Source organism: Carassius carassius, chromosome 21 (genome assembly GCF_963082965.1).
Source record: "Carassius carassius chromosome 21, fCarCar2.1, whole genome shotgun sequence".
NCBI lineage: Eukaryota > Metazoa > Chordata > Actinopteri > Cypriniformes > Cyprinidae > Carassius > Carassius carassius.
Genome location: NC_081775.1, coordinates 21,510,132 through 21,530,573, shown reverse-complemented (window position 1 = coordinate 21,530,573; position 20,442 = coordinate 21,510,132). Strand labels below are relative to the sequence as shown.

Genomic DNA, 20,442 nt, shown 5'->3' with positions numbered 1-20,442 from the left:
GAGCGCTAGGATTTGAACTTGTACTTCCAGATCTGAGAGGTTGAAAAGTGCCGACTTGACGTTGTGCAGCGAAACTGAAGTAAAGTGCAAAAGTAAATATGTCATAAACATGTGTGTATGTCATTTTCTTTGTGTGAATGTCATTCTACACATTTGTGACTATTAATCTACAACTTCCAATTCAAAACACGGGTGTTTTGAGCATTGTCTGTGTGTGCAAATTGAAAGATTCAGCTTTTCACATCAGAGCTGTGAGTGTAAATTTTAACTTATAAATACAACTATTAATATGACAAGTTCTCACATTCATATCTTCAACCTCTCGAGTTTAGCTACTGATTTACCTCCATACCACACCAACATTACTTGACAGTTCAGCACGCTACTGTTGCCACACCCACACCTCAGTTGAACTGCTGACCAGGTTGTTGTCAACTTTTTCGTTGTTGTCATGACAGCGCACGCACGTGCATAGGCTACCAGGCATAGACATGTATAGAAAGGCTAGATGGCTCAAGGCGGAGTCAGCTGTGTCGTCACTTGGCGGCCATCTTAGGTCAGGAGACTGCGCTGCTGCTCCCTGCTGCTGTGGACGGAAGGTGAGTGACATACGCCAACTAAAATGCTCGTAACTTGCTGAATTCTTGACGGATTTACAAACGGTTTGGTTTATTACAAACCTTATTAACGTGGCTATGATTTGTGCTGATGCCGATGTTTAAATTGTAGCTTCACGTTTTGAGAAACGCTTAACATTGCAGCGTAGCTGTGTGTTTCATGGCTGCCCTCTACTCTAAAGTGATACCACAGTCGACATTTTCAATTATTAACAGGTTTCCTGAGACCAACAACGTTTCTTGACAACCTAATCTTTTGTCTAAATGTCATTTTGTGGATGTGGTTGTATTTATTTGCTGGCTAGCAGTGAAGAGGTCGTAAGTGAGTCACCAAGCAATTGTAAATTGGTGGGAGAGGCAGGGTTAGTCTTTCGTTTCAACATAGCGTTGAGTTACACATAATTTCCAAGTGGTTTGGTTTCTTAAAAACATCTTTACATTTGGATTACTTTGTTGGTTTTTTGTTTACAGAACTTCTGATTACGCTTGTGGAAAATGAGAGGAGAGGGAGGGAGCTGTATTGATTATATTGTATTGATGGAAAGAGTTTTGTGTCCAATTGTGTCTTAATGTTTTTTTTTTTTTTTTGTATATTTTGTATATTTTTTTTGTAAGTTTTTTCTAATTGTGTGCCTTTGGACCTAAGTAAAAAAACAAAGACCCATTTCTCTTTATTTTACAGAATGGCAACTTGAGACAGATTTATATTATACATAAATTTAAACATGTATTTAATAATGTAAATATTAGTAATAAACTAAATTGCACTATTTCATGTTTCATGTACCTTATAAATATTGACATCATTACTGTGTGTGTGTGTATGGGTATACCTAGTACTTTACCTGTCTAGTCTACTTAATATACTATTTTCTTAATAAACTCCGTGGCTATAATTTTTCACAAGTATGCAGTTAAATAGCCGCATCCCTGAAGTTTATGACACACCAAGCCGTTTGAAAATCGGTTGAAAATTGAGCAAAATATAGTTATTTCAGCACTACATGCACAGTAGACTTTAATGTTATAACTGGACGAGCGGTCCTGTCCTAAGATGGCCGCCGTGTGACGTCGTCGGGTCCCATTGGCTCTCAGCGCCGGTAAGCTATCTAGCCTTTCTATACATGTCTATGCTACCAGGCACACTGAGAATGACCTTTTAGATGCACGTTTTACGATTCGAAAAATGGAGAAAGTGAGGCACCGCCATCATCAATTAAAAAAGAGAAGGTGTATCCTGTTTCAAACTGTTTTTTTTTCATGCGCCTGCCTTTACTAACATGCAAGTTCACCATCCTTTCTCCCCCTTCTCGTTCCGTGAACCTCTGGAGTTGTGAGTTTAGACTTTTTTTTTAACTGTTCCTGTGGTGTTAAGCAACTACAATTCATTTTAATCCTATAATTTTATATTATAATTTATTTAAAGTGAATAAATTGTAATGAAAAATAAATAAAATAGCTAAAGTAAAGCGTAAGTGGAAGTGCATCTGTCAATTCTGTCATGAGCATACATCAGCAATTACACATGTTTAGGGGAATAGGGCATTATTAATATACCATGTAAGGTGGTATGTGCTAGAAATGGGTAAACCACTATCAGTGAGTGTGCCCATGGGGTGGGGGCACCGCTGCGCAAGGCAGTGTCCCACATTGTCCCTCAGAAACATACCCTTGTCCCCCCTTGGGCTTATTAGCAGGTGGTCACCCTAAACATTTCCTATACCTATTTTTTTTAACTCTTCTACCAGGATTATCCTTTCATTTTGATAAACAGTGCAAAATATTAATACATGATGTACAGCTTCTGCTAATCCAAACAGACTGCAATTCCCAGACTTGTGTTTGTTCATTTTAAACAGTGAATAATTAAGATTTGTACATCCAAGGCAAAGTCTGGTAATGGTTGTGTTTTCTCTTCTACTGCCACGACTTCCTTTTTCACCACAAATTTTATTTGAATCTGATAAAGCTATCTTCCTCTTTCCTACTCATTCCTTGCCAGTTGCCTTTTATAGCTGTTCTAATTATAGTCTTAACAACTTCTTTACAAAGTAGGGGACTTTATTTAATACAACGGTATCTTAAATTGTATTAACCAGTCTTGTTTCTTTTATGAAAATAATTAATTAAATATTCTTGATTGTTTTGGGCCATTTCCTAAATCTTACAGCTTGAATATAGTTGAAATCTTGCTCTTTCATATGCCTCACACTCAAAATAAGTACATGTTCTTTTGATTTAACATGACCACATTTATCATAATTTCCAGTTTCATGCTTCCAAATTCTATGCAGACAATGATTTAACAATGACCAATACGCATTCTTGGCATTAAAACGTCATCTTTATTATTACCAAACTTACTTTCTAGACCTACCTTCTCTTGAATTTGATTTAAAAAAAAATGTTGGCTTTTTATTCTACTCCTGCCATTTTTTTTCTTACTTCTTTTGCAACTAACCCTTTTACTCCCGTTTTACTCATTGAATTCCAGTGCTCTTTTGTGTTCAATGTTCTTTTCTTTTTAATTTTCCTGAAAATAATGTTTTTTTTTGTCATCAATATTGCTTTTATAGGATTAAATTTACTGAATAATAATCTTGATTGATACTCTTATTATCTTATTATAATATCAGAATCAGAATGAGCTTTATTGCCAGGTACACATGTAAGGAATTTGTTTTCATAACAAAAGCTTCAACAGCGCAACAGAATGACAGTGACAAGACAAAATACAGACAATAAAATAATAAAAAATAGAATAAGTAAATAGGGAATAACATTATAAAACAGTTCAGAGGGAGTGTGATGGATGTCAGGGTTCCAGAGTGATTTTGCAAGGCTTTTTGCTCACTCTGGATAAGTACAGTTGTTGTTGTTTTTTTATATTGCATAAAATACTTATTTCAAAAACATTTTTTAAATCTCACACCAAACTTTTGAATGATAAAACAAGAAATATGACAAAAATGCATTAACAAGTGGACAAGAAAATGAAACAACGAAAAAAAAAATAGACTCTATTTGAATTATTATAGTCTTAGTCACGCAAATATATAACACCAAACCCAATCAAAATTTTGATTGGTAAAAAGAGCCTAGTTTACTTTTTTTTTCAGTTTAACTTCAAAAGTCAGTGCAAAAGTTCAGTCATTACCACACCTGGCCTTTGGAAGGAATGTACAACAATTAATTTGCTGATTTATATTGTAAGCCAAATGCTTATAATGCCAAGTACATTATTATTATCATTGTTATTATTATATGATAAAGTGTCTGCCTTCACACAGATATGATCAAGAAACAAAAAAGAACCAGATGTAGGCAAATACAAAAATAAAACATTTATAAACAAATACATTTAAAAAAAAAAAACTTTGGAATAAAGATCTTTTATATACATTTCTGTGGTCCACACATTCATGAACTAGACCAGTTAAACTCAAAACTCTAAAAATGACTTGTCCAGCCCAATACAGTAATACAATCTTATGGTTTTCTGTGAGGTTATGCCCCACATCCCTGCTGTTCAATTTTCTCCTCTGCAGCCACTGGCAGAATGAGGTGAGAAATTCTGCTCCACAGTCCACTCAGTTTATCCACATCCATTTGATTAAACACAGTGGATTTGTCTGTGATGACAAACTTCTGTTTTACATGATCATATACCATGTCCTCCACTGCACTTAGACTGGTTGTCGGGGCTATTTCATCCACTGAAAGCATCACAGTGAAAACCAAGAAAACCTTCTTGTAAGCTGCATTTTCGTGGTCACAGTAACGATAGAATATAAGCGTAGATCCAGGAGGGAGCTCCTCAAAACGGTGCACAACAGCTGCAGGTTTATCACCTTCAAACGCTTCCCTCAGCTCTTCATCGATATCCAGCTTGACCTGCTTACTGTCTTGTGCTCTTTTGGTGGTCCCATTGATTTCTAAGATTGAAGCATTATGGGTAGCAGAGTACACCCCAGCTAATCTTCGAGCAAGGCAGCCCAATGTTGTTTCGGCCTGGAGGCCAGCAGTCAGAATCACACTGACTGGTTCAGTGGGGTTGACCGTCTTCAGGTGGTTCTTAAGATGTTTCCCACTCCTCTTCCAGAACACTGAGCGCTGACTGGGAAAAAGAGCTTGTAGAGCTGCTAAGTCCAGGTCAAATTTCTCCACTGATTTAGAATGGACTTCATCAGTTTGAGGCAAATGTGAGTGTAAGAACTTCTGATAGGCCAAAAAGCCCAAAAAGCCCAAAGCAAGTAATAATTTCAGTATCAACAACCACTTGCAAATGTACGAAATCCAGCCTATAAAAACACAGAGTTCTGAATTAACAAAACAATGTGGATGCAAAACAAATCTGATTGTTTTAATTATAAAGGAATGGATGAAGGACTGAAAATACCTCTAGAGTAGGGGGCTGGACTTGCTTTTGAGGGGACTGGTTTCTGCAAACTCTTCAGTTCTTGAAAGCAAAGTAAAAGAATTCTGATCTACAATTTCTTTAAAAATATCGGTTTTCCTTTACTGGCATAAGACAGAACTATTCATGTAATTTTTTTTTTATGTATATCTTTTGTAATAAAATGAACAGTAGTAAAACTGTAAAATAGCAATAAAAAGGACAAACACAAAACATTTTTTTACCTGTGTATTTGTTATTGGTTTGATTTGTGATAGGAAGCTGAATTGTTGGGTAGACGTAACTCTTCTGGGGTTTAGTTGGTGGGTGTCTATCCCAACTTCTAAGACCATGGGGATCTATAGTAAAAACACAACCTTTGATTGAATCAAATGAATGAAAACAATTTAACACCTACAGTAAGAATGTGATTAAGCATCATTTTGCACTTTTACCAGAACAAATATGGCTACTTATATATATATATATATATATAATAAAAATGTTTTACAAACTTTTGTGTTCCTCTTTTACAGGATTCTGGTAGTTCATGTTAATCCTGTTTCTCAATTGTTGATGTTCCAGTGGAACAGCACCCATCCTGGAGGCATCTGCAATAAAAAAGGTTACTTGTGGTGTGCAAATAAGAGACGAGCTGGGGGTGGCTAGAGCAGTTGTATTAATTGTAATTCAAAAGATAATTTTATTAATGATAACAAACCTCCACATTTTGTGACTGGGCTGTAATTTCCCTCTTTGGATTTGGGTATGACCTTATTATTTAGATGAATAGGCCTTTGTTTGTTGAGTGACACTTCACTTTCCAGATTTTCTTCCCTTACATGGTCAGGCTGTGTTTCTTCTGTCCCAGGCTGGGCTGAGGGACCCACAGAAGGAAAATAACACACCCATTTATTATTATTTGAAACTTAATATTATAGCACTTATGCTTATTCCTCATATAGAATCTTACCTGTCCAACTAGACTCTTGCTCCTGCTCAGCCTCCTCATCGGAGTTCATTTCTTGATCCTGGTCTTCATTCTCACCCATCTCCATATTTTCATCATCTGTTTGGTTTAAACCATCACCTCTCTCATTTATAACCCTTCTCTTATCTTTGAGCTTTTGCTTCTTAGTAGGGGATTCTGTTTTGGTTTAATAAGAATATTGCATAAACATTAGCATTAGAAAGATGTTTTGCACAAAAAACTAAATGTAAGACAGGTTAAAAAAAATGAATTTCACACACCATCCTCATCCTCTTTAGTGAGACCCTTGTGCTCCTTGGCTCCATCGACAGCTCTGGATGCCCCGTCATCTTTCCTCATTTTCCGGGTTCTCTTTATTGGGGTTCTGGCTTTAAGATCCTCAATATATAAAGCTAAAACAGAAGAGGAACTGAGTAACTACATTAACAGAAATATGCCAACAAATGATAAGATTTTTGTTTAGTATTTTTGATTGTTATGTGCCAGCGGAAACCAGCGGAGGCACTAGCAACTATACTGTTATTGTTAACTATATTGTTAACTTTATTTATAATCTTATAATAAATATTTGTGAAATGTTAATTACAATTTTACACTAAACGATTTATTGAGATTATATATTAAAATAATTGAACTATTAGCCCTGAAGCTCATATTGGATATTTTAAAAGTTTAGCTTAGTTAGCAAATATTTAAAAAAGGTTAAATAGCAAGCATCTTAATCTAACTGTTACTGAGGGAAAGAGTTGGAAGTACATTTTGCTCCGTATTATTACTAGCATGAGAGGTACAGACACTCATGAGACGGTGTGTACGAAAAGTTCAGTTTAACGTTATCATTTAAAGTAACGTAAAGAGAAACTGACCTTGACATTATTGATACTGTCTAACTTACCGGCACGCGGATATGCAAATAATCTTAAAGGCAAGCAGCGAGTATTTACCTTTTACGCTACGCAACATTAGCCTGTTTCCTTTAACAGGATTCTATATAAAACGGAAACCCTTAACATGAAAATATTGTCTTTCGTATTATAAAGTATTAGTATTAGAAAGTCAAACCTTGCGTGGATGGCTGTTTGAGGCTTTTCCTCCTAGTTTTTGGTCCATCTTCTTTAGAATCACTTGAGTCCATTTTTATACATATATTTCACTACTTCTTCTCAAACTTTTTATTTTCCTGTGCAGCCGAACCCGGAAAGCGGAACATCAATGATGGTCTTCGTCGGAGCGACTTCAGTGAAACACAACTTCTCTCACGTACGTTACGTTCACAATGTTAGTTTTTTTTTTTTTTTTTTTTTTTTTATTGCAAAAAGGGTACAAATCACATGTGATTAGCCATAATATACATAACACACAAAAAACACAGAGGTAAACAGAAAATAAAATAAAATAGCCAGGGGAAGCTTACAAAGTGAAAGAGGACCATATGTTAATAGTTTTAACAGCCTTTTTGTTGTTTGAGCCAGAAATCAGATTAATATAATGTTCAACTTCATGGATAAAAGGTACAAAACAAGGTTTTTTAGAGCTGAATTTACATTTATGAATGTGAAATTTTGCCAAAAGTATTAATAAATTTATAATGAAGTACGTTTTTTCTTTACTTAGACTTTTATAAAAGCAAAAAATAACATCCTTCCACAATAAGGCAAAGTCTTTATAAATATGGTCAATGATGAATCTGCTGAGGTTTTGCCAAAATGTTCTGGTGTGTGGGCAATACCAAAAGAGGTGCAAAACAGTTTCAGGGTGGTCTTCACAAAAAGAACAGTTTGTATTGATGTCCCTTTTAAATTTAATCATGTAATGATTAGCAGGGTAATATCTGTGAATTATTCTGAAAGATACTTCTTTCACCTTGTTTACTAATAAATATCTGTGAGGAATCATCCAAACCTTTTTCCAGTCAATGTCATTTACAAATTGGTTCCAATAAAATGTAACATTTGGAATAGAAACAATCTCTTTCTGAAATAATGCACGAATGTTCTTATTATTATGTGGAAGTTGGGAAAAACAGATTCTTCCAACTGGTGAGTCAGCCACATCAGGGAGGGAGACAGAAGTAGGTGGAAGTCTGCCAGTATACTTAAAAAGCATGATTGTGCCTGATGGAATGGCGTCAAATACGATTGCGAATTCTTTCGGCGTAACAGGAATGTTATATGTTGATAGAAATTCTGTATAGGAGAAAAGTCGCCCTTCTGCATTAAATAACTGGTCCACCAGCAGAATCTGATTACGTACCCAACTCTCAAAATAAAAAGACTTGTTCTTATATAAAATATCTCTGTTATTCCAAATTAGATACCTGTGGGGTGAGAAATTATGCTTGTAGATAAGAGACCAAGCTAAAAGGACCTGCTTATGAAAAGTGGACAGTTTTACAGGGAGTTTGTCTACATTGTAGTTACATTTCAAAATAAAGTCCAGACCACCAAAACGAGAGAATATATAATGGGGAATAAAATTCCAAATCGAAACGGGGTTTTTAAGAAAATGCTTAGCCCAATTAATCTTAAAGGTATTATTTAGAGTATTGAAGTCCAAAAAATTGAGCCCACCAGATTCATATTTATTCATAACAACACTTTTTTTGATATAGTGGATACGATTTTTCCAGATGAAGTCAAAAAGCATTTTATCAATGTCTTTACAGATTTTACTGTCCAAATGTAAAGAGAGAGCTGCATATGTAAGCCGGGATATTCCTTCAGCCTTGGTAAGCAACACTCTGCCTTTTAGAGATAAGTCCCTTTGCAACCACTGGTTCAGTTTGTTCTGAGTTTTTTTAATGATTGGAGAAAAATTCGACTGAGATCTAATTTTCTGATCTTTAGAGATAATAATACCCAAGTACGTTACTTCTTTCCTGATCGGAATGTTGCAAATAGTTTGTATATCACAGTCTTTTAAAGGCAGCAGCTCACATTTATTAATATTTAGGCATAAACCAGAGGCCTCTGAAAACTGGTTGATTACTTGAATGGTGACAGGTATCTGGCTTGCATTTTTTTAAAAGATTGTGGTATCGTCAGCAAGCTGACTAATGATGATATCCCTACCTGCAATAGAGATTCCTTGTATAGCACTATTACATACATAAATTGTGAGAATCTGTGTACAAAGTAGAAACAAATAAGGGGAAATTGGGCATCCCTGACGAATGCCCCGTTCCAGATTAAATCTAGGGGAAGTTCCATTTATCAGTTTTATAGAGCTATTGCCTTTAGCATATAAGGTTTTAATTGCTTTGCTGAAAAAGTCCCCAAAACCAAATTTCTCTAAAGATAGAAAAATAAATTGGTGTTCTATTGTATCAAAGGCCTTGTAGAAGTCTAAGAGGAGGATGAAGCTATCTTCAGATATTAAGTCAGAGTAGTCAAGAATATCTAATACTAGTCTAATATTATTAGAGATATGCCTGTTTCTCATAAAGCCTGATTGTGTCTCATCTATAATAGTGTCAAGAGTTTCTTTAATTCTATTGGCAAATATTGATGCCATTATTTTGTAATCATTGTTCAGCAGACAAATGGGTCTCCAGCTGTCACTAAAGAGTGGATCTTTCCTAGGCTTGGGAATCAGTGTGACCAGCCCTTGAGTGAGGCTAGGAGCAAGGGAATCATTCTCTATACTCTCCATAAAAACCTGTAATAAAAATGGGGCCAAAAGCTCTGAGAACGCCTTGTAAAATTCTGCAGTCAACCCGTCAGTGCCGGGGGACTTATTGTTTTTAAGTTGAGCAATCGAATCAGTGACCTCTGCCAATATAAGAGGGGTGTCACAATAATTTTTGTCTGCCTCGTCAATCTGTCTTACATTATTTATTGAGTTAAGAAAATGAGATGTAACTTCTTTATTATATTTTGTGCTGTATAAATTGCTATAAAATTTTGAACAAAAATCTGAAATTAATTTAGCATCATCAGTTACGACCCCATTAATATTTAACTTGTAAATGGAATTAATTTTAGATCGGTATCTTTCAAGACAGAAAAAATAAGCAGAATTTTGCTCCCCCTCCTCCAGCCATCTTTTTCTAGACCTTACGAAGGCTCCCTCTGCTTTTTGTCGATATAATTCGTCTAATTTGTTTTGGAGTTGTAAAAGAAGTAGTCTATCCTCCTCTGAAACTTCCTCGGGTGGTCTCCGATAAAATGAGGAAATTGTATTTATGACTTCATCTTCTTCTGCTCTTTTAGCTTTGGCAATAGAACTTCCATACTGTCTCAAGAATTTTCCAGACTCAAACTTAAGCAATTCCCAGTTAGTGTTGTAGGATTTTTCCTTTTTAGCCTTGTTGTAAAAATGAGTTATTAATCTAATAATTTCAGCCTTAACCTTTTCATGTTTTAACAGGGAATTGTTTAATTTCCAGTAGCAAGATCTATAAAATGTATTAGATACACTAAATTGAATGTTTATATGAATTGCTCTATGGTCAGTAAGGGGTGTGGCATGGATATTAACTCTAACTTTCTCTTTATCAATGTTACTGGATAATAGCCAGAAATCAATACGAGACTGGCTGGATCCTGACCTGTTGCTCCAAGTAAAGGATCTTCCATCAGGAAATTTCTCTCTCCATACATCTACAACGTTAAATCTTTGCATTAGTCTTTTAATGTTTGTGCTGAAGGATGAGGGCCGCCCAGGGGGCCACCTATCAATACCATTATCTAGGGCAATATTAAAGTCTCCGCCAATTAAAATTAAAGAGTTTGGGTATCTGGTGAGCCAAAATGTAATTCTTTCCTCTATTGAATCAAGTAATTTATCATTTTCAAGTTTATTATTGTAGCCGTAAATATGAATAATTATGCTATAAATGTTGTATTATATTATAATATTATAAGAAATACGTAGTGTCCTAGGGAGTCACAGTCTGAGTGTAAGATATCACCTGAGAAAGTATTTTTAAGCGTGATAACTCCAGCAGATCTCTCTGAGCCTTGAGAGAACCAAACATCATTAGCCCATTGAGATTTCCAAAAATTGACATCAGCAGATGTGGAATGGCTCTCTTGAAAAAAACAAAAATCAGTACTAAGTTGTTTGGCAAATAAAAATAAGGCTTTCCTTTTACAAATCTGTCTTAGTCCCCTGGCATTTAAAGAAACAATAGATAAAGACAAAGTTATTAACGAACACGAACAAGGAATAAACTATAAAGTGATCAATAACCAGTTAGTTAGAAGGGTAATACCGGATAAGGAGACCGAGCTCTGCTTCATATAAGACAACAACAACAAAAAAAACGGTGGAAAAAAAAATAGTTTCGGCCAACTAAAAGGCGGAGCGTTCCTAAACAGCTGCCTCGTTTATTAAACGGTCTAAAAAAAAAACATATAAAAGAAATGGCAGCGTTTCGTAAATTAAAGTGCCTCTGTAAAGTCCTAGTAACAGTCCAACAAAAACCATAACATTACAATATCAACTCTGAATGCAGTGCAAATCAAACCAGTGGGTATCCTTGTGTTAACAGGCCGGAGGCAAGTCCGTATCTTAGGTGGGCAGGGGGATTTCTGATCCATTGACAAATCCGCGACCACCAACGAAGAAGGCTGGTTTGCCCTCCTCTCTGGCTTTTTTAATCACTGGCCAAAGTTTGCTTCTTCGTTCTCGGTCTTCTTTAGAGAGATCCTCCGCAAATCTTAATCCGTTGTCTCGCAGGTGCGGTGATGTCTTTGCAGCTTTCCATACGGCGTCTCTACAGACACGTGCAATGAATTGGATGATGATGCCTCTGGGTTTGTAGTCATTCTGCCGCTTAGTGCCGAGCCGATGTACGGTGTCGATAGCGTCAGCCAGCCTATTTTTTTCCTCCGGCAGAACAGCCTGACAGACCTCGATGGCCTTCTTTCGTACGTTTTCTTTTTCTGATTCTTCAACTCCGTAAAGTCTAAGGTTCCATCTCCTGGAGTATCTCTCTAACTCCGAGACCCTTTGCTGATATGTCAATTCGTTTTTCTTCTTTTGCCATTTTCACCTCGAGTGTACACACTTTGCTTTTTACATCCTTGATCTCTGCACACACAAAGTCAATTGTCTTTTTAAGACCTTCAATTTTAAGTGCATTGGTACTGACCATGCTTTCAATGTTGTCTGATCGCGTGTTTATCAGAGCTGAGAGGCTAGCTATGATATCATTGGAGTTGGTTTGTTCAGATCCGACTGAGTACATAATTTTCTTCGATGCTGGCGACTTACTGGGAGTGACAGGAAGCATTGGAAATTCATCCATAAAGACTTCCGCAGTGGCGAGAGGCAGGGAAGTGGAGGTATAATCGTGACAGTTATCAACTAAAACATTGCCAGCCTTAAGAGTAATGTTGCTAGCATCTGGATTTAGCTTCTGTCCGGTGCTTTCTTGGCCTCTTTTCCTTTCGCGTTGGTTTGGCATTGCTCAATATCTCGTTTTACGAGTGCTGTAGTGTTTATGAAAACAAAATAATAGTGCTTGGCGAGATAATAAATTTAGTTTTACCGTTCCCAAAACTTTCTTTGCAGAGCTCGGTAAAAAGCGCCTACTCACTCGGCCATCTTGGCTCCTCCTGTCGTTCACAATGTTAGTTTCGCTCAAGGCGGAGTCAGCTGTGTCGTCACTTGGCGGCCATCTTAGGTCAGGAGACTGCGCTGCTGCTCCCTGCTGCTGTGGACGGAAGGTGAGTGACATACGCCAACTAAAATGCTCGTAACTTGCTGAATTCTTGACGGATTTACAAACGGTTTGGTTTATTACAAACCTTATTAACGTGGCTATGATTTGTGATGATGCCGATGTTTAAATTGTAGCTTCACGTTTTGAGAAACGCTTTACATTGCAGCGTAGCTGTGTGTTTCATGGCTGCCCTCTACTCTAAAGTGATACCACAGTCGACATTTTCAATTATTAACAGGTTTCCTGAGACCAACAACGTTTCTTGACAACGTAATCTTTTGTCTAAATGTCATTTTGTGGATGTGGTTGTATTTATTTGCTGGCTAGCAGTGAAGAGGTCGTAAGTGAGTCACCAAGCAATTGTAAATTGGTGGGAGAGGCAGGGTTAGTCTTTCGTTTCAACATAGCGTTGAGTTACACATAATTTCCAAGTGGTTTGGTTTCTTAAAAACATCTTTACATTTGGATTACTTTGTTGGTTTTTTGTTTACAGAACTTCTGATTACGCTTGTGGAAAATGAGAGGAGGAGAGGGAGGGAGCTGTATTGATTATATTGTAATTAATCCAAGATGGCGCCGCACATGGCTGCTTCAGTGCTTGGCTCTCCAGTGTTTGTACTGTTTTTGTTCGTTTTTCCTGTTTTTTGTTTAACAAACACGATCAGTTTCACCAGGGATGAACTGCTGAACATTCGGCAGAACACACCACATGATATTTTTCCGGATTTCTATTATACAGACGTTTTACTGAACATTGTTATCGGAGGAGCAGCGGCGCTGATCAAGCGCTTCAGGACGCGCAGACGGGGAAAGCGAGCGGGAGCGCTCGTCAGACTCAGGAAGCGCGGATTTCGAACGCCGTTGCCTAGCATCCATCTCGCAAATCTCTGCTCTCTACCCAACAAAACGGACGAACTCCTTCTGCTCTCTCGGACAAATAAGGATTTCTCTCACTCTGCTGCTCTGTGTTTCACGGAAACCTGGCTGAATGACGCCATACCGGACAGCGCACTCCATCTGCCGGGCTTTCAGCAGTTTAGAGCGGATCGCGACGCAGAATCAAAGGGGAAATCGCGCGGCGGCGGGACATGCTTTTACATCAATGAACGGTGGTGTACAGATGTAACTGTGTTAAAGAAGATGTGCTGTCCTGATCTAGAAACGCAGTTTATCAACTGCAAGCCGTTCTATTCGCCGCGGGAGTTTCACTCGCTCATTCTGGTTAGTGTTTACATTCCACCTCAAGCGCATGTGAGCTCAGCTTTACAGAAACTCGCTGATCAGATCACAGACACAGAACAACAACACCCGGACTCTGTTTTAATCATTCTTGGGGACTTTAATAAAGCCAATCTCTCCCGTGAACTGCCAAAATACAGACAGCATGTTACCTGTCCCACCAGAGACAGTAATATACTGGATCACTGTTACACCACAATAAAGGATGCATATCACTCTGTTCCACGAGCAGCTTTGGGACGTTCTGATCACTGTCTGGTTCATCTTATACCGACCTACAAGCAGAAACTTAAATCTGCTAAACCTGTAGTAAAGACTGTGAAGAGATGGACCAGCGAAACAGAGCAGGATTTACAATCTTGTTTTGACATCACAGACTGGAGCGTTTTTGAAGCTGCTACCACCGATCTGGACGAACTCACAGAGACTGTAACATCCTATATTAGTTTCTGTGAGGATATATGCATTCCTACCAGGACTTATTTAACATTCAACAATGATAAGCCATGGTTTACAGTAAAACTCAGACACCTTCGTCAGGCCAAAGAGGATGCCTACAGAAATGGGGACAGGGTCTTGTACAATCAGGCCAGGAACACACTGAACAAAGAGATTAGAGCGGCTAAAAAGACCTATGCTAAAAAGTTGGAAGACCAGTTTACTTCCAACGACTCTACTTCAGTTTGGAGAGGACTGAGAGCCATCACAAACTACAAGACACCATCCCCTTGCACTGAGGCTAATCAACGACTTGCTAACGACCTGAATGAGTTTTATTGTAGATTTGAAACCCCCAACACCCACTCTGACCATCTCCCTACACAACCATTAACACCTCCTGCAATCCCCCTCTCCATACCTCCTGCTCTTCAAATCTGTGAAGATGATGTGCGCCAGGTCTTCAAGAAAAACAAAAGAAGAAAAGCACCAGGCCCAGATGGCGTTACACCAGCCTGTCTGAAAATCTGTGCTGACCAGCTGGCCCCCATCTTTTCACAGATCTTCAACAGATCTCTGGAGTTGTGTGAAGTGCCTTCCTGCTTCAAACGCTCCACCATAATCCCCATTCCAAAGAAACCCAAGATAACAGGACTTAACGACTACAGACCTGTGGCTCTAACGTCTGTCGTCATGAAGTCGTTTGAAAAACTGGTTCTGGCTTATCTGAAGGACATCACTGGACCCTTACTGGACCCCCTGCAGTTTGCGTACCGAGCAAACAGGTCCGTGGATGATGCAATCAACATGGCATTGCACTTCATCCTGCAACATCTGGACAAAACAGGGACTTATGTGAGGATCCTGTTTGTGGACTTTAGTTCGGCTTTCAACACCATCATCCCAACAACCCTCCAAACCAAACTGACCCAGCTCTCTGTTCCTAGCTCTATCTGTCAGTGGATCACCAGCTTTCTGACAGATAGGCAACAGTTAGTGAGACTGGGGAAATTCATGTCAAACAGCTGCTCCACCAACACTGGTGCCCCTCAGGGATGTGTTCTCTCCCCTCTGCTCTTCTCCCTGTACACCAACGACTGCACCTCTAAAGACCCCTCTGTCAAGCTCCTGAAGTTTGCAGACGATACTACAGTCATCGGCCTCATCCAGGACGGTGACGAGTCTGCTTACAGACAGGAGGTTGAGCAGCTGGCTGTCTGGTGCAGTCTTAACAACCTGGAGCTGAACACGCTCAAAACAGTGGAGATGACTGTGGACTTTAGGAGAAACCCCCCTGCACTTTCCCCACTCACCATCATGAACAGCACTGTGGCTGCAGTGGAGTCATTCAGATTCTTCGGAACCACCATCTCTCAGGACCTGAAGTGGGACAATCACATTGGCTCCATTGTGAAAAAAGCCCAACAAAGGTTGTACTTCCTTCGCCAGCTGAGGAAGTTTAACCTGCCACAGGAGCTGCTGAAACAGTTCTACTCAGCCGTCATTGAGTCAGTCCTGTGTACTTCAATTACTGTCTGGTTTGGTTCAGCTACAAAATCAGATATCAGAAGACTACAGAGAACTGTTCGGACTGCTGAAAGGATTATTGGTGCTCCCCTGCCCACCCTCCAAGAACTGTACACATCCAGAGTGAGGAAAAGGACTCAGAAAATCACTCTGGATCCCTCACATCCAAGTCACCCCATCTTTGAACTTTTGCCATCTGGCCGGCGCCTCAGAGCCGCAAATACAAGAACAGCAAGGCACAAGAATAGTTTCTTCCCCCAGGCAATCTACCTCATGAACAGTTAAATGTTTCCCACTTAAACGTATGCTTATGCAAAAATGTGCAATATCCTTATATTTATTTGTTACCCCTCCATCCTAGAACATTCCTGCATCTCACTCAATCCTATTCCATTATCATTTATAGCACAATTGTTTATACACTTATTTATTTGCCAATTTGTAATTCTCCTGTAAATTTTTTTTTTTTTTTTGTTTTGTCTGTGTGTTGTTGTCTCTGTTTACTGGAAGCTTATGTCACTAAAACAAATTCCTTGTATGCGCAAGCATACTTGGCAATAAAGCTCTTTCTGATTCTGATTCTGATTCTGATTGTATTGATGGAAAGAGTTTTGTGTCCAATTATGTCTTAATGTTTTTTTTTTTTTTTTGTATATTTTGTATATTTTTTTTTGTAAGTTTTTTCTAATTGTGTGCCTTTGGACCTAAGTAAAAAAAACAAAAAACAAAGACCCATCTCTTTTCTCTTTATTTTACAGAATGGCATCTTGAGACAGATTTATATTATACATAAATTTACACATGTATTTAATAATGTAAATATTAGTAATAAACTAAATTGCACTATTTCATGTACCTTATAAATATTGACATCATTACTGTGTGTGTGTATGGGTATACCTAGTACTTTACCTGTCTAGTCTACTTAATATACTATTTTCTTAATAAACTCCGTGGCTATAATTTTTCACAAGTATGCAGTTAAATAGCCGCATCCCTGAAGTTTATGACACACCAAGCCGTTTGAAAATCGGTTGAAAATTGAGCAAAATATAGTTATTTCAGCACTACATGCACAATAGACTTTAATGTTATAACTGGACGAGCAGTCCTGTCCTAAGATGGCCGCCGTGTGACGTCGTCGGGTCCCATTGGCTCTCAGCGCCGGTAAGCTATCTAGCCTTTCTATACATGTCTATGGTTTCACTTATGTAAATACAACTTGAAGTAATTTGAACAAAAAATAAAAACAAACGAAAACACAAAGGAAAATAACATTTAAAAGAGCTTCACAAACATATGTGAAATTAATTTAGCAAAGATATAGTAACTGTAAAATGTTTACAGATTAATATAAAATGGGTTTTGAGTTAACGTTACTTAATTTAGTTTATTATAACATTTTCCTAACAATAAAACCAGATCAATAATTAATATTTTTCTCTTAGAAAAGTCATATGTATTTAAATGATGTAAAACAAATAAATGTAAGATTAGGGCGGTTCATTTTAATCAAGCGGCAACATTCTGATCTGAAAAATGAAGCCTACCCGGAAGTGCGAAAAACTGCAATACATCGAAAATCCGCCAGGGGAAGGTCCCAAAAGGGAGCAAATGTCCATAGCCCCCCATGTTAAAATGTCCGTTTTCACAGCATAAATTCATGTTTTTACAAGTTGGTCCCATGGACTTTTATTGTATTTTTCGATAGCTACCGAGTGCCTGACAACTGTGAGGGGGGTGATTTTTTTTTCTAACTCGTTAGTTTAGATCGTATTTAGAATACGTAAAATATATGACAATAAGGGTGTGGTTAACTTTGAGTGACAGCTTGATTGAAAGCTGACAAGGCAGCGCCACGGAGAATGACAACAAGAAGCGCCATTTTTTAATACAGTTGACATATAATACTACTGTTTCTCTATCATGAAATGTAGTTTTAATTGGTTTTCAGGCGAGAATGTAGTTGTTTAAAGCTCAAATCTGTGGTTTATTTAAAGATTTATGAAAATTTTATCCAGTTGATACAGCGATGACCGGGCGCTCGGCGTTCATGTACCCCGCCTGAAGCAGTCTTTCCTCGGCTAGACCTTCTAAAGTTTGCCGCCAATGCCGCGGACTCTGGCGTCTCTGTAGTGAGATATAATTCATCTTGTGTATATCTAATATATATAATATATATCAGAAAGTCTATGAGTGACGTCACAGACGCTTTGTCCATATTTTTTACAGTGTATGATTTTAATACTTTAAAACTGTGACATCTCAGACCAAAATAAAGATGAATATATAGGGATATTTTTAAAAAAAAAAAGAATTACACGACAGACTCTTTTTTAATTAAATTGTAAATAATTTGTAATTTTCTGAAGTTTCATTCGCAGGAATGTGAAAAATATGTAAAAAAAAAAAAAAAAAAATTAAATCTGCCTTAGTACTTAAGAATTAATTCGTGTTCATGCCTGCCTTTAATGATTAACTATAAACACATCACAGGAAGCAAAGTAGAGCTGATACATTTATTAAGGCACTTTTTAACCATAAAAATAAAAAACCTTCCTGGCAAACCAAATTTACAGATTAAAAATAATAATTTAGATGCAAACAGATCTACATAAAAAGAAAGAAGAGCTATAAAAATTGGGAAACTTCCATAATTTTTTCCTTTTATAAATTTCATAATCTGCAAACCGAGGCCCATCAGCCATACAGCAGCACATACGCATATATTTATTTGTTTAAATACAAAGAATTAGTCTAATATTTAAAGTAGTAATTCTTCCAAAAAGTGTCTTTAAAATGATTTATAACATTTCCCACAGCCCTGCTGTTCAATCTTCTCTTCTGCAGCCACTGGCACGATAAGATGTGAAATTCTGCTCCACAGTCCACTTAGTTTGTCAATGTCCATTTGATAAAAAACAGCTGACTTGTCAGAGGAGACAAACTTCTGTTTTATGTGCTCTTGAACCATCTCCTCAACTCTTTCCAGATAGCACTTCCACTTCTGCATCAAGCATTACAATAAATGCCAGGAAGACGTCCTTATAAGCTGCATTCTCATGGTCACAATAATGGTAGAATATGAGATTGGATCCGGGATCCATGTAAGAATCAAGCTGACGGGTTTTAGTTTTTAGGTGATGCCTGAGATGCCTGAGATAAATAAGACTATTACTCCAGAGCTCTGGACGCTGATTTGGAAAGATATTCTCAAGTTTTTTCATTGCCTGATTGAACATGTCCACCACATTTAACTAATTTGGTACAGGTGTAGTTGAGTCAGACCTACCCAAATATGCACAAACCGCAGCAAACAAAGCTGCACAAATCCAAAATTTTTCTGTGAGAAAAGAAATGAGTAAAGTGAAATATTGTCAGCTTCTATGCAAAAGTAGACAAGTGATTTGTTTATAAGTTAGTATATTCATAAACGAGAAAAAAAACCTCACTATTATTCCCTGGAACATTGACCTGTGGTTGGTGGTTTGGGTTATTTTCCTGATCCTGGTCTTCACTGTCATCCATCTCCACATCTTCTTCATTTATAACCCTTGTCGTCTCTTCTTCTTTAGGCTTTTGGATATTAAAGGGTTAGTTCACCCAGATAGCAAATTTATGTAATTAATAACTTACCCTGATGTTGTTTCAAAACCGTAAAACCTCAGTTTATCTTTGGAACACAGTTTAAGATATTTTAGATTTAGTCCGAGAGCTCTCAGTCCCTCCATTGAAGCTGTGTGAACGGTATACTGTCCATGTCCAGAAAGGTAAGAAAAACATCATCAAAGTAGTCCATGTGACATCAGAGGGTCGGTTAGAATTTTTTGAAGCATCGAAAATACATTTTGGTCCAAAAATAGCAAAAACGACAACTTTATTCAGCATTGTCTTCTCTTCCGTGTCTGTTGTGAGAGAGAGTTCAAATCAAAGCAGCTGGATATCCGGTTCGCGAACGAATCATTCAGTTCACCAAATCGAACTGAATCGTTTTAAACGGTTCGCATCTCTAATACGTATTAATCCACAAATTACTTAAGCTGTTAACTTTTTTTTAATGTGGCTGACACTCCCTCTGTGTTCCGGATATCCCGGAGTAATGCATGCACTCAAACAGTACACTGTCTGAACTGCTGTGAAGAGAGAACTGAAGATGAACATCGAGCCGAGCCAGATAGCGAACAAAAGACTGACTCGTTTACGAGTGAAGAACTGGTTGCATCGGTTTTCGGATCACCAGTAGTTCTTTCGGACAGTTCGATTCAATAAACCGGTTGAAGAAAATGGTTCACCGGTTCTTTTGCGCTCGACGTATAATGGCGTCATTTGCGATGATTGCCCTTGATTCAAGCCTTCGGTTTACCCGCGCTCATAACACTAGCACAGAATCAGTTCAGAATCAATCACCAAAAGAATCAGTTCAGACGCCCTGTCTGTCGGTCTGCTTCACACTGAATCACACATGCGCAGTATCATCAGCTCCTCGGTTCACGAATCGGATGCGTCTGACAGAAACGGTTCTTGACTCGTGAATGTTTCAATGTTTTGTTCGTTATCTGGCTCG

At 37.8% G+C, this 20,442-nt stretch overlaps 2 protein-coding genes across 2 annotated transcripts; both read right to left on the bottom strand.

Moving 5' to 3' along the window:
* Positions 1–3,649: 3,649 nt before the first annotated feature.
* LOC132098279 (torsin-1A-interacting protein 2-like) lies at positions 3,650–5,406 on the bottom strand (the record flags this gene model as incomplete). Its single annotated transcript, XM_059504442.1, has 3 exons — positions 3,650–4,918; positions 5,017–5,076; positions 5,259–5,406. Coding segments are annotated over 3 exons (1,002 nt in total), but the record flags the coding sequence as incomplete, so codon positions are not given.
* Positions 5,407–5,474: 68 nt separating this feature from the next.
* Positions 5,475–7,250, bottom strand: LOC132097202 (putative uncharacterized protein DDB_G0288537). The gene is made up of 5 exons (XM_059502842.1): positions 7,067–7,250; positions 6,265–6,396; positions 5,987–6,160; positions 5,735–5,890; positions 5,475–5,624 (listed from the first exon to the last, which is right to left on the bottom strand). Exons 1-5 carry the CDS (start codon positions 7,137–7,139, stop codon positions 5,521–5,523), a joined length of 639 nt encoding a protein of 212 aa, XP_059358825.1. The 5' UTR covers positions 7,140–7,250; the 3' UTR covers positions 5,475–5,520.
* Positions 7,251–20,442: the final 13,192 nt, after the last annotated feature.

What these genes read in the sequence shown, in the direction of transcription:
- LOC132097202 (XM_059502842.1), bottom strand. Translation starts at nt 7,139, where the DNA reads ATGGACTCAAGTGATTCTAAAGAAGATGGACCAAAAACTAGGAGGAAA. An exon ending in CAAACAGCCATCCACGCAAG is followed by an intron (nt 6,397 to 7,066) that starts GTTTGACTTTCT and finishes CTTCTGTTTTAG; the next exon opens with CTTTATATATTGAGGATCTT. An exon ending in CACTAAAGAGGATGAGGATG is followed by an intron (nt 6,161 to 6,264) that starts GTGTGTGAAATT and finishes AAACCAAAACAG; the next exon opens with AATCCCCTACTAAGAAGCAA.